Genomic DNA, 12,904 nt, shown 5'->3' with positions numbered 1-12,904 from the left:
ATCATACGTACGCTAGCTGCACATCCCTCGCCGCCGATCGACGACAATAGCATGGCCAGCAGCTGGAATAATCCGGCCATCTTCCTCGCCGCCGCGCTGGCGGTGGCGACGGCGGCGCAGGTCGTCACGGCCGGTTTCACCACAGACTTGTACTGGCAGCAACAGCCGGCGCCTGGTGCCGTCACCCCCTACAAGACATCGGACTGGCACGACGGCTCCGCCACCTTCTACGGCGACCCCTCCGGCATGGGCGACGACTTCGGTACGTAGTATCGTCTTCATTTCATTTGCTTTTCTCTCCGGCCATGAACGCCGACGAGCTATATAACGAATGCATGTACTACTACTGCTATATAGGTGGCGCGTGCGGGTACGTGTCGAACGACATCGTGTCGCTCTACTCGACGAAGACGGCGGCGCTGAGCACGCCGCTGTTCGCCGACGGCAACGGGTGCGGGCAGTGCTACGAGCTGCGGTGCGTCAAGTCGCCGTGGTGCAACCCGGGGTCGCCGTCGGTGGTCATCACGGGGACCAACCTGTGCCCGCCCAACTGGTACCTCCCCAACGACGACGGCGGCTGGTGCAACCCGCCGCGGCACCACTTCGACATGGCGCCGCCCTCCTTCCTCAAGCTCGCGCAGAGGGTCGCCGGGATCGTGCCGGTGCAGTACCGCCGCGTGCCGTGCCAGAGGACCGGCGGCGTCAGGTTCTGCCTCCAGGGGAACCACTACTGGTTGCTGCTCTACGTCATGAACGTCGGCGGCGCCGGCGACGTCTCCTCCCTCTCCGTCAAGACCTCCGGTGGCGACGGCGCCTGGATCCAGGCGGCGCACAACTGGGGCATCACGTACCAGGTGTTCGCCGCGCTGGACAACTCCGACGGCCTCACCGTCAAGCTCACCACCTACAGCACGCCGCAGCAGACCATCATCGTCTCCGACGCCATCTCCCCCTGGTGGATCACCGGACTCTGCTACCAGGGATCCAACAACTTCTACTAATCATCAATCGATCGATCATCAGATCGAGTTCAAAGTTGCAGTGGTTCATCTCTTCATTTTGTTTCTTCTTCTTGGCTTGCTCTGCTATGCGATGCGATGCTAGCTATTGTCAAAGTTCATGGACTCTCTGTTTCTTTCTTTTGTTCATAGAACGGGATGCATTTCTAGTTCAATGTTTATGCTAATCCATCTTCTGTTGAGAGAATTCTTTTTCCCTTTTTCAAAACTTTCAAAAATGGTGGATTGATTATGATGTATACTTGATCTCGGCATAAGTTCAGTAAATATATATATCCCTGAAAACAAAGTTTGGTTTCCTCTCTGTGTATAGCTGTCTGGACTCTGGAATTCGTGCCACCAACTAGATTTGATCGAGAACATCACACATATATCAACTTCTTTTCAAAGATCTACCACCACATACATAATTGATATGATTATTCAATTTGATTGGTTTATGTATATCCGATCCGAACTGCACAGCATGTCTGTTGGTCAAACACAAGCCTGAATACAATGCTGCATGTATAGGCGCCACTACCTTCTCCTCATAGCAAGATTATATAATATCGACAAATAAATTTAGCAACTTGCTACAAACAAATTGTGTATAACTCGCTCAGTCAACAAGTTGATCCTCATCAACACATTCACTTCTCTTCTGTGAACTGTTTCCACAACCACTTCTGTAAAATCTGAATATTTTCACCGTCTTCCAATGACCAGCTCAGTGTCAACATCAATATCCTGGACATGCTGGTTCTGATTCATCTCGCGCGCTGGAGCCCCGATTGGAGCATGTTGCACCTTGCCCTCCACAAACAAGAACGAACAAGAAGAAAAGATTCATCATCATGCAAAAGCTGACATGTATAGATGGATATTAACACTGGTCACTGTAAGTTGCATTGGATAGATAGCGCCTTTTGCCCCACATGTCAGTGACATTATTGGCAGATTAATCCGGCAGCTAGTAGGTGCAGTAAATAGGCGTGTGGTTGATGATGAGTTTTTTAATGATACCTGATCGAGGAGCAGTGCGTTCTCCTCCGACAGAATCTTCTCCTGCATGTTCAGTTTCGTCAGTTAATCACACATGGATATATAGATAATCTTTTGAGATTTGTATTTGTATCAACATCTTTTGTAAAGCAGTACACTCCAGGAAGAGACGGCTTGTTGAGGCGAACAAGTGTTTCCATCTAATCATACTGATGTATTACTAACAAGTTATGCAAAAATCCTCTTTCAGAACAATAATTCTTGTCAGCCATGCTTTGATATATATTATATTCAGATACATAAGTGCATACCTGTTGTTGTAGCTGTGAAATCTTATCCATCAGCTTCTTTTGCTGCAATGTTGACGGACAACAAGAAAGATATTTATGTAAATCTGATCAAAATGCATATATCATAGAGATATTCACAACAGCAACAACATAGATAGCACATTGCGACCATTTGCTTGCCTTTTGTAAACGGATGCTGCTTAGGCTCTTCTCCATCTGCATCTCCAGGCCATGCAGTTCTTGCAACGAGCATGATTCCAGGTTTTCGCCCTGCATCTTCCTACGTGAAAAATCATTTTCATCTAGTCATGTGAATTTCCCCACCCTAATAATTAGGAACATATAGTAATTGCCAGTCTGCATGATTTCATATATATTCTGATAAGGAATAATCATTGCTATTATAGTTACCTTGTGTATGCCTCAACTGTGTCAATCTCCATTGCTAAGGTTTCGGATTGAGATTTCATATTCTGTATGCAGTAGTTGTGAAGAAAAAAAAATTAATGCAAGTTGCACACATTACCGTCATCGATCCTAACAGTATATGATCATGGTTGATAGATATGAGGAATTCAGAATGTATCCACAAGGACCTTTACAGTAAGTTCACGGGGCTTCTTGTTTGCAGGCGCCTCTTGGGTGTGGCTAATGTAGCGGTCGATTGTCCCCTCCAGGCTGAAAAAAGAATTCCAGAGTTGTGAAAAATAGTTATTACATGGAAATACAGATAATATATATGTGTTCATAATCAAGTAACTGAACGTACTACTACTGGATATCAGACCAAAGTAATGTTTTCACTAAAAATAGCAGCGGTACTTATATACGTTAATTTGTGCCTAATAAGATACCGGTATCAGAAACGAATAAAAACAATACAAATTTCAGCAAGAATAGATACCACTACATATGTACATGAAACTGACTATTCTCAACAAACTTAAATTGTAAATGGATGTCCATTAATTCTAGGAAGCATTATAGATGATGAATTAAGGATCCACCATTGACATTTAATTTATCTGATAACAAATTAATTGAAACTAGTATACTAAAAAACATCAATTAATATAAGACATGAAATAAATTGATACTTCCTCCTGTCAGAAATATTTGACATTTAGGATAAGATTTGGTCAAACAATATTTGAAACTTTGACATAATTTCTCAGATGTAATGCTTATACTTTTTTTGTTTTAAGAAAAAAGAGGAGGATTTGCCTTGCAAAGTAATGTCATAATAATACTACTTTGTAAACATATTCTAATATAAAATACTCTCTCCGTCCCATAAAAAAACAATGTAGGACTGGATGTGACACATCCTACTACTATGAATCTGGACATATCTCTGTTCAGATTCGTTGTATCAAAATGTATCACATTTAGTTCTAGATTCGTTTTTTTGGGACAAAGGGAGTATATATTAATAGTTAAAGTTTTAAAAGTTTGACAGAAACTTTCCCTAAACATGAAATATTTATGACATGTTTTGTAAACTGTCTGTATAATGTCTTCACTAACCATAGACCATTTCTAATAATTAAATGTTTTCTATGGTAAATAGGCTATCAGCTTACTACCACATATAGTGTTTCCAATTGCAAGGAGCTTAGATTGTTCCCTTTGTCAAACGGTTTAATATATAGTGATATTTCTTCATAGGCAAATAGTTGTCCTTAGAGTCTATGATATATCAAGCGTTGATCTAGATCTATATATGACATACATATAATAGTACATATAGTTTCTGAATTGGCCCTCTCTGATGTAGTGTAGTATGTTAGGTAGCTAGTGTATCATGTTAAACTTACAAGCAAATATGATACTACACGGCTTGGGCATCATACTTACACCATTTTAAGGCCGGTTTGATGTGTCCTCAGCAGCATATAAACATGCATACCACGCCTATCTCAGTGCGTGGGAATTAAAAGGCCACAAGAATATGGCTAGCTTGTAGCGACGGTTAATTGTGCTATGATACATACTAGAGAAAATCCACTCAGTGCCACTGAGTTTGTCACCCTTCTATAATCTGTCATTGACTTTGTAAAATTCTATAATACACCATCGTGTTTTGTTCAATCTCTACTGCGTACCATCGCCGTCAGCGAACCGTTAGTTGCCCTCCGTTTGTAGCGTTGATTTTTCTCTTAATGCCTGAAATGCCCTTTGACTAATTGACTAAAACCTAGCCCAAATTTCATGAATCCTCACCGCCGGCGACCAGGCGCCGCCCTCCCCGTCATCCGGCCACCACGACTCCACCGCCGGCGTCCTGCCACCGCCCCCCACTATGCATCCATCGCCGGCATCTTGGCGCCGTCGCCCGCAGCGCCGCCGCCCTTCCCTTCGTCCGCCCACCAGGCCTCCACCGCGGACATCCTGACCCCGTCGCCCGCCGCGCCGCCGTCCTCCCCATCGTTCGCCACCATGCCACCACCGCGGATGTCCTGGCGCCGTCGCTTGCTGTGCCGCCGTCCTCCCCCTCGTCCGCCCACCACGCCTCCACCGCCGGCGTCCTGGTGCCGTCGCCCTCCCCGTCCTCCGCTCACCATGCCTCCACCGTCGGTGTCCTGGCGTCATCGCCCACAGTACCGCCACCCTCCCCGTCATCCGCAACGCCGCCGCCCTACCCGTCGCCCGCAGCGCCGGCGCCCTCCCCGTCCTCTGCCCACCACGCCTTCACCGTCGGCGTACTGGCGCCGTCGCCCACAGCGCCGCCGCCCTCCCCATGCTCCGCCAACCACACCTCCACCACTGGCGTCCTGGCTTCGTTGCCCGCAGCACCGCCGCCTCGTCCAACCGCTCACCGCCCCTCCACTGCCGGTGTCCTAGCGCTTCCGTCCCCATCACCGTCGTCCCCGGCGCCGCTGCAACCGCCGTCCCCAGCGTTGCTGCAACCGGTCACCCACCGCCAGCAAGGAGCTGGCCCTCCTTGATGACAACAAGGAGGTAGCCATGCCTGTAGAATGGGCTAGGGGCAAATAGGTCTTTTTAGAGCTCTAACAGAGGTTAACTAGACGGTGATGGCACATAGTAGAGGTTGAACAAAATACGGTGGTACATTATAGAACTTTACAATGTCAGTGGTAGATTGTAGAAGGGTGACAAACTCAGTGGTACTGAGTGGATTCTCTCTATATAATATCTAAAACACTCTATATATGACAAAAAAGTTCCCCCATACACACCTGCAAGGAATGAGTCATGCATGTTTAATTAGCACCTATATTTGACTTACCTCCTTGTTTCACACGAAAAAGGGTTGACATGAAAGTATGATGCTTTGGGCCATGCAAGAAGGCTGACATGCCAACAATTTGATGATCTTATAATGACAAATAGTTCATGTTAATTATGTAGTCTCTTCATCGATCGTGCTTATTAGTCATAGCCAAATTTTGAATTTTAAAACTTAATTATAGAGTTAATTTTAAAGTTATTTCATCTTAATCTGTTTTTCAGCAATGGGTTTTAAACCACTAATAATAACACAGATATAGAATTTATATTCATAAAATTAGTTTTGGCGTATTTGTTCATTATATTTTTTTTCATAGCTTATGATCTGCCGCAGCTCAAACAATTTGCAATGGATTTAATTTGCCCTCATTTTTTTATATGAATGCTTTGTGTAATCGCTATACCTCTAATTTGACATCAACAAGTAGTAATGTAATTTGGTTAAGGCTATGGTTTTGTGAAACATTATATGGCATAAAACGTGTGGTATTACATTATTATTGGTGTTAGCATGCATTATATTTTGTTTGCACAGTTATAATTATAAAACAGAAAATTAGTTAATTGATCTCTCTTGTCACCAAAAACAGAATTACGTGTACATGTGTCTGTATATTTATGGCCGATGGATATATAGAAAATGAGAAAAAAATAAAATAATGCCTATGCATATGTAAATGTGGTGGTGGTTTGGTGTATTAATTGAAAAAGCAATGTGTGATAGAAATGAATGACAGATCAATTCAATATATAGTACTACTAGGAAATAGTAGCTACTCCATATATAGTAGTTGTAGATTGCATATATAATTCTGAGATTTTATAAGCTATATATGACGCAATTTACAGTGTGGAGGTGAGAAAATAAAATGGATCGATCTATCAAATCAATCTGATATCAAATTAAAGCTAGTAGTACGCTGCTACTCCAGCTAGTAGAGCAGCAGAAACAGTATATTTCATGTAGTAGCTCGTGACACCATCTTTAAATCCGGCACGTACGGATCGAACTAGCTAGGGGAATAATAAGGGTGAAAAACAGATTAGAAAGATGAAAAATATCATGAGGTAATTTAGTAATAAATTAGGGAATTAATAAGCTAGTACAGTAGTAGGGAAGAAGGAGGAGGGCGGGATGGTGGCGTACGAGGGAGCGGAGGCGAAGTGGAAGAAGCGGCCGCGCGGGGAGAAGACGAGCAGCGCCACCTCCGCGTCGCACAGCACCGACAGCTCCGACGCCTTCTTCAGAAGCCCCTTCCGCCGCTTCGAGAACGTCACCTGCCGCCTCGTCGTGTCCTCGATCCGCCGCATCTCTCGCCGCCCGCCGCGCCGCCTCTGCTGCCCTCCCGCCGCCGCCATAAGCAGTACGTGCGTGCAGGGTATGCGAGAGATCTACTCCGGCTCGCCGGCCGGGAACAGATCGATCTATGTCGCTGCTGGCTGCAGAGGAGAGGAGACGTACGGATCGGATAGGGAAGTAGAAGAAGAAAGCGGCGGCGATTGAAAGAATGAATGATTTGGGGGGCCTTGAATTGGGTTACCTGATTTTCCTCGGAAAGGAAAGCATCCCAAACCTGGAAACACTTGGCATATATGGTATTCGCCATAAATGGCCCTTCTTCCTCCCCTCCTCCACTGCACCAATGCCCGCTTCACACTTCATACCACATATATTTTTATATTTTCTTTATTTATTTACTTTCTGAAGAATATGCTTTGCATCAGTCACTGACATGCTGGGCGCTCGCTATAGCCAAATACATATATATACTCCCTCCGTCCTATAAAGAAACCAATCTATTACTACCGAACTAGTTGGGTAGCCCGCGCAATTGCGCGGCTAGCATCCATATAAAATTATCTATTTTTTTCATATGATTTTATTTAAAATTATCATTCCCGTGTTTCAAATTTTATAGTTTTTTAAAAGTCACGTCAGTCGCTGCACCTTATTTCTTTATCACCCCTTTATTGTTTGCTTGATCTATCACTACAACTATTCATTGTCTTTAGAATTTCAAAAATTAGACCTTGTAGCTTTTATAGTTCATTGTCTCGTTAACTTTCGTTCTCATTATTTTTAGAAGTCCCATCAAACATCACCAATGTACTCCTCTATGGCCCGTTTACTATCGCCAATGTACTCCTCTATGGCCCGTTTACTATCTCAACTCTTTACTATCTTTAGGATTTTAAAAATCGAACATAATTATTGTTTGTGTTCTTTTTACTTTCTGAAAGTCCCGCCAAACTATTAGCGGCTTTGCCACTATACTCCTCTACGGCCTGCCCGCTGCCTCCCATCCTTTTTGTCATTGAGATTTTGAAAATCGAACATAATTATCATTGGGATTTATTTATTTTTACTTTCTATAAGTCCCGCCAACCGCCATAACCTGCCCGTCGTCCCTCCTCTTAATCGTTATTGGGTTTATATTTTTCAATAGTCTTCATTTTTATTACGAATTTTATTTATTTATAAAATGTATTCCATATGAACTCCTATTTTTTCTTTTTCTAATTTTAGATTTAGTTTATTTTAAATTTAGAATTTTAGTTAATCTCGTATAGTGCTCTGATTTTATTTAAAAATATCATTCTCGTGTTTCTAATTTTATATTTTTCAGTCGCTACCCTTACTCCTTTGTCACCCCTTTATTTGATTTCTCGATCTACCACATTCTCTTTAGAACTTTAAAAATTAGACCTTGTAGTTCTTAGAGTTCATTGTCTTGTTGAGTTTTGTTTTTATAATTTTTAGAAGTCTTGTCAAACGTTGTCAATGTACTCTCTTCGGTTCGTCCACAGCCTCATCTATTTATTGTCTTTGACATTTTAAAAAGCGATCATAATTATTATTTGTGTTCTTTTTTATTTTCTAAAATTCCTGCCAAATTGTCAACGGTTTCGTGCAAAACTTATGGTTGAAGGAGTTTGACTGCCCAGCTGGTTTGCTTTCCTGCACATGATTTTGTACAGGACGTGTCAATTGTGCATATATACTATTTCTAATTTAGCTATGCGGATAGGACGTGATTGTCTCGTGTCAGTAAATTAAGTTTGGTAATCTGATTTTGATTTCAGAGGCTATTGAGCACATGTCAAATGTTATTTTCGCGCTTTTTCATGAAAACATAGTCAAGCTTTTACACCTATTTCGATTAAATCTCAACTCTTATAGTCTAGATCTATTATGATCTAATGGTGTAGACTTTTTATTTCTCTCTGATTTTTCGTGAAAATTTCTAGACCCGTAGGGCAAACGTGATGTCTCATTTTAAAATTATCTTAATAATGTACTTTTTAATGATACTCATATAAAAATGTAGGGAGGATGTCTTCAGAAATTTAAATTGACGTGTACATCTTAGTTCTTATTTGTTTGAATATCTAAAAGGTGCTTGGTAGTATTTAAGTTTAGAAACTTGAAAGCAAAAGAGAACTCATATAACTTATAATTTTTAAAATTAGCATGTGCTAATCATTAAGAGCTTGTTGTAATTAAGGAGTATATTATCTGGCATCGATGATTACTAATTATATGTTCGAAGAAAACCAAGAGGTTGATAGGCCAGAAGCTCAAAAGAACCTTTCTACTTTGTCCGGCTGGGAATCCGACTCTGAATAGGAGTCCAAACATGATTTATATAATTTCTAAAGCCTGAATAGGACTTTTATATATATACGATCAATCTCAACCGTTATAATTTAGATCTACTACGATCTAACGGTTTAAATATTTTTCTTTTTCTCCGATTAACGTGGGATTTTCTAGCCTCTACATCAAACGTGATGACTTATTTTCGAGCTGTCTTAATTATATAATAGATAATATAGCACATCTTAATATTACGCATCTGGACATACATCTGTCCAGATTCATAGTACTAGGCAGGGTTCCTCTCACCGTTTTCGGTGTGGTTGCCGGACCCCGCGGTAACCGTGCGGTTACAGCGAAAACCGCGTGGTAACCGCGAGACATACCGTGGTTTCAAAAACTGAAAAGGTTACCGTGCATGGTAATCGCGATAATTACGTGGTAGCCGCGCGGTTTTGTAAACCCTGGTACTAGGATGTATCACATGCTATCCTAGCTTTGTTTTTATGGGACAGATAGAGTATGTGTTTATTTGCACTTATATATACATTTGTAGCTTATCACGCATTATCTATTCTTGGGACATGTTAGAATGATTTCAAGTCAGTCTCTAGACATGCTCGTACATACTACAAGGGATACCGTCACAGTAATCCATAAGAACCAGCTTTACTTTCGAAAAGAGCATGCCAACTAAAATAAAGGACGATCGGAATTGTTGATTTCGTACATCATCAATTCCTGCCCGACTTGGGATAAAGCTGGACGATAAATCGAGCTCGTATTTGAAGGCCTCATTGTTTGGCTTATGCTTATTCTTATAAACCAAAATTTAAAATTTAGAACTTAATTTTGAATTCGAATTTTTGGCTTTTTTTATCGTACTTTTTTTTGCATTATTTGCTTTTGAGTCGCTAAGAACATGTGTATAAAAGATTTGCACACAAATAAAATAGTCTTTAAACGAAACAATGGGCTGTGATTATTTATCCATATGTATGTACAAATTAAATTGGCTCTACCCGTTGCAACGCATAGGGGCATCTTTTTCTAGTACATTATTAAGAATATAATTATGATTAGTTTGAAAAGAGTACTCAAATTCACTCTCTAGGCATAGACCGTAAGCACTGGATGAACATCAGCTGTTGCAGCCACAGTCCCAGCCTTATGAACACTCGTAGAAAATATTACCAGATCGACCGGCCGGATAAATCGAAAGGCACATGTTGCAGAAATGTTTATATTTAGACAAAATTTAAATCCTATAAATCATTTATATTTTGGAGCAGAGGGAGAGGGCGTAGTTGTTTATACTCCCTCCGTTTCAAAATGTTTGACACCGTTGATTTTTTTATACGCGTTGATTTTTTATACGTGTTTGACCATTCGTCTTATTTAAAAATTTTAAGTAATTATTTATTCTTTTCATATCATTTGATTCATTGTTAAATATACGTTTATATATACATATAGTTTTACATATTTCACAAATTTTTTTAATAAGACGAACGGTCAAACATGTGCTAAAAAGTTAACGGTGACAAATATTTTGAAACGGATACCTACATGCGGGTATGAGTTCTTTGAGCACTCCAATAATAATCTCCTATTTTAAAAGCCCCAAAGACCAAATGAAGGTTGTCCCATTTAATTTCCTGAGAACCTAAAAGCTCTAAACCGCACTCCAAACCACTTATTCCCTTCGGTTATACCTTTGACCTTATTTTTCTATTATAATATATACAATAAATAAATGTATGTTTATTTTTATTACAGTGTTTTGAAAGATATATATATATATATATATATATATATATATATATATATATATATATATATATATATATATATATATATATATATATATATGTTGTTCTAGTTTCTTTAAACTAAATATTTTTTAAAGTTACTGATGGTTAAAGTTGTAAAAGTTTGACCTCAACCTTGTTCAAAACGTTAATTATTATAGAACCGGAGGGAGTAGAATGCAAAATAAGCTAGTCTTGATAGTTGAGAGATATTTTATATCTGGTTTAACGGTTGAGAGATGCTTATCAATTTGGGCAATAAATGAGGGGTCACAAAAAGACTTTTGCAAGGCTTTTATAGGCCAATGCAGGTGCGGAATCCGTCTTGGGCAGAGTATGTGTCATGGGCCGTGCAATGGCTCACCGCTTATTGGGCTTTTTCGCGCAGCGTGTGAGAGGCCGGAATGGGGGGAATGGGATGGAAAAGGTACACCCAAGGTCCCTCAACTTGTCATCGGAATATAAAAACAACCTCAAACCACAAAACCAAAACCAGATATTCGGGATCCCTTAACTATACAAAACCGGTCACCCGAGGTCCTTCGATGGTTTTAACCCCGGTTTTAGTCGTGGTGGCTAAGTCAGCGTGGGACCCATGTGAGACCCACGTGTCAGTGTGCCACGTCAACAGCCTTTATTTCCCATCTTCCCCCCCCCCCCCCCTCTCTTTCTCAATCTTGTCTCTGCAGGGCGCCGGCGGGTGGGGAGGAGGCCGGCGGGGAGCTCCTCCTGCGTGGTCGCGAGCTCCGCGTCAAAGGGTGGTGGGTGCTGCCGATCAAGGCGCACCACGCCGCGGGGCGGCTGACGGGCGCCGCGTCCGCCATGCTTGCCGTCGCAACCGTAAGACATCCCTCCTCGGCGAGACTTCCCCTGTGTTCATGTTCGCTGCTGCTTCTTGATTCGTTAGGTCCCGCGATGAACTTGCTCTTCCTGATTTAATTTGTCCGGTGCAGTGCGGGAAGCCTCTGCAGCATGGCGCCGTTGCGCGAGGCCAAGCGCTGGAGAAGAAGGCTGCAATGGCGGCGGCCGCTGTGGCGGGTGGCGCGCCCAGAGCAGATTGCGAGGCGGATCGACGCCGACGGCGCGCCGGGGGAGAGCACAGCGCTGCGGGCGCGCTCCTACGGCTGCATCCGGGTGTTCCTCGTCCTATCCCTGCTGCTGCTCGCCGTTGAGGTCGCCGCCTACCTCTAGGGGCCTTGCTCCCCCCGCCGCCGCCTACCTTGGCCAGGAGGACAGGGGAGCTCCGTTTTCGTACCCAGCCACCGCGACCCCATCTTGAATATTGATACATACTCTGAATTTTAAGAGCTTTTGGTGTGTGTTCTTGTTTCATGGTTGCCCTCTCGATCTTCATGGTCATGGGACAACGTTGTCCTCCAGCGGAATCGATCGATCCACCCGTCCGTGGCCATAGCCGCCGTCGCCGGTCAATACATCATCCACGCAATTGTGCTGCTCCTCTCCCAAGAAAACCATGCAAGCGAGCTCCGCGGAAACCGATCTCCGCTGCCGACGACAAAATAGGCGATTTAGATGCAAGATTGGGGAACGGCGGGGAGGATTCCTGCTCCATGTTGATCCTCCGCAGCAGCCGTGACCACGTTCATGTCCCCATCAACCGCCATCCCGCCATCCGGCGGGGACGAGTGTCGCCCTCCTCCTCCCACCACCGCGCTCGCCTCCCGCCCCGTGCCACGCCACGCCGTTCCTCATCGTCGACAGCCTCTCCCGCAATCACGATGGCGCACCGCGGTGTCGTCGGGGCAGACGAGCAGTTGGGCCTCCCCATGCTTCGCCTCCCCCCGTGCTCCCGCCGCCGCCGCCATCGGCTGCCGCACCTCCTCTCCTGCCTCGCCCCGCCGGCCTCCTCCCCATCTGTCGCCGCCCTGCCCGAATGAGATGAAGAGTGAGAGAGAGGAGGAGGTGAGAAAACAGTGAAAAGAGATTGGT

General features: G+C 43.4%; 2 protein-coding genes and 1 long non-coding RNA gene across 6 annotated transcripts; 2 read left to right on the top strand and 1 right to left on the bottom strand.

Moving 5' to 3' along the window:
* The first annotated feature begins 18 nt into the window (after positions 1 to 18).
* LOC127776452 (expansin-A17) lies at positions 19 to 1,308 on the top strand. The gene is made up of 2 exons (XM_052302825.1): positions 19 to 262; positions 358 to 1,308. The coding sequence occupies exons 1-2, from the start codon at positions 52 to 54 to the stop codon at positions 999 to 1,001; spliced, it is 855 nt and encodes a 284-aa protein (XP_052158785.1). The 5' UTR covers positions 19 to 51; the 3' UTR covers positions 1,002 to 1,308.
* A 114-nt stretch (positions 1,309 to 1,422) lies between these two features.
* LOC127776454 (MADS-box transcription factor 50-like) lies at positions 1,423 to 7,181 on the bottom strand. 4 transcript variants are annotated; one of them, XM_052302827.1, is made up of 8 exons: positions 7,087 to 7,181; positions 6,693 to 6,985; positions 2,890 to 2,971; positions 2,705 to 2,766; positions 2,474 to 2,573; positions 2,315 to 2,356; positions 2,025 to 2,066; positions 1,423 to 1,814 (listed from the first exon to the last, which is right to left on the bottom strand). In XM_052302827.1, exons 2-8 carry the CDS (start codon positions 6,902 to 6,904, stop codon positions 1,707 to 1,709), a joined length of 648 nt encoding a protein of 215 aa, XP_052158787.1. In that variant the 5' UTR covers positions 6,905 to 6,985; positions 7,087 to 7,181; the 3' UTR covers positions 1,423 to 1,706. The 4 variants fall into 4 exon arrangements, with proteins under 4 accessions (XP_052158787.1, XP_052158789.1, XP_052158788.1 ...); XM_052302829.1 differs by lacking the exon at positions 7,087 to 7,181 and having other exon boundaries at positions 1,423 to 1,808; positions 6,693 to 7,080; XM_052302828.1 differs by lacking the exon at positions 7,087 to 7,181 and having other exon boundaries at positions 2,896 to 2,971; positions 6,693 to 7,080.
* A 4,443-nt stretch (positions 7,182 to 11,624) lies between these two features.
* LOC127776458 (uncharacterized) lies at positions 11,625 to 12,261 on the top strand. Its single transcript, XR_008018161.1, has 2 exons — positions 11,625 to 11,794; positions 11,908 to 12,261. It is a non-coding gene; the product is annotated as an uncharacterized LOC127776458 (long non-coding RNA).
* The last annotated feature ends 643 nt before the right edge of the window (positions 12,262 to 12,904 follow it).

This window comes from Oryza glaberrima, chromosome 6 (genome assembly GCF_000147395.1).
Source record: "Oryza glaberrima chromosome 6, OglaRS2, whole genome shotgun sequence".
NCBI classification, from domain to species: domain Eukaryota; kingdom Viridiplantae; phylum Streptophyta; class Magnoliopsida; order Poales; family Poaceae; genus Oryza; species Oryza glaberrima.
The sequence above is the reverse complement of the archived record's forward strand: the minus strand, read 5'-3'. Positions and strand labels throughout refer to the sequence as shown.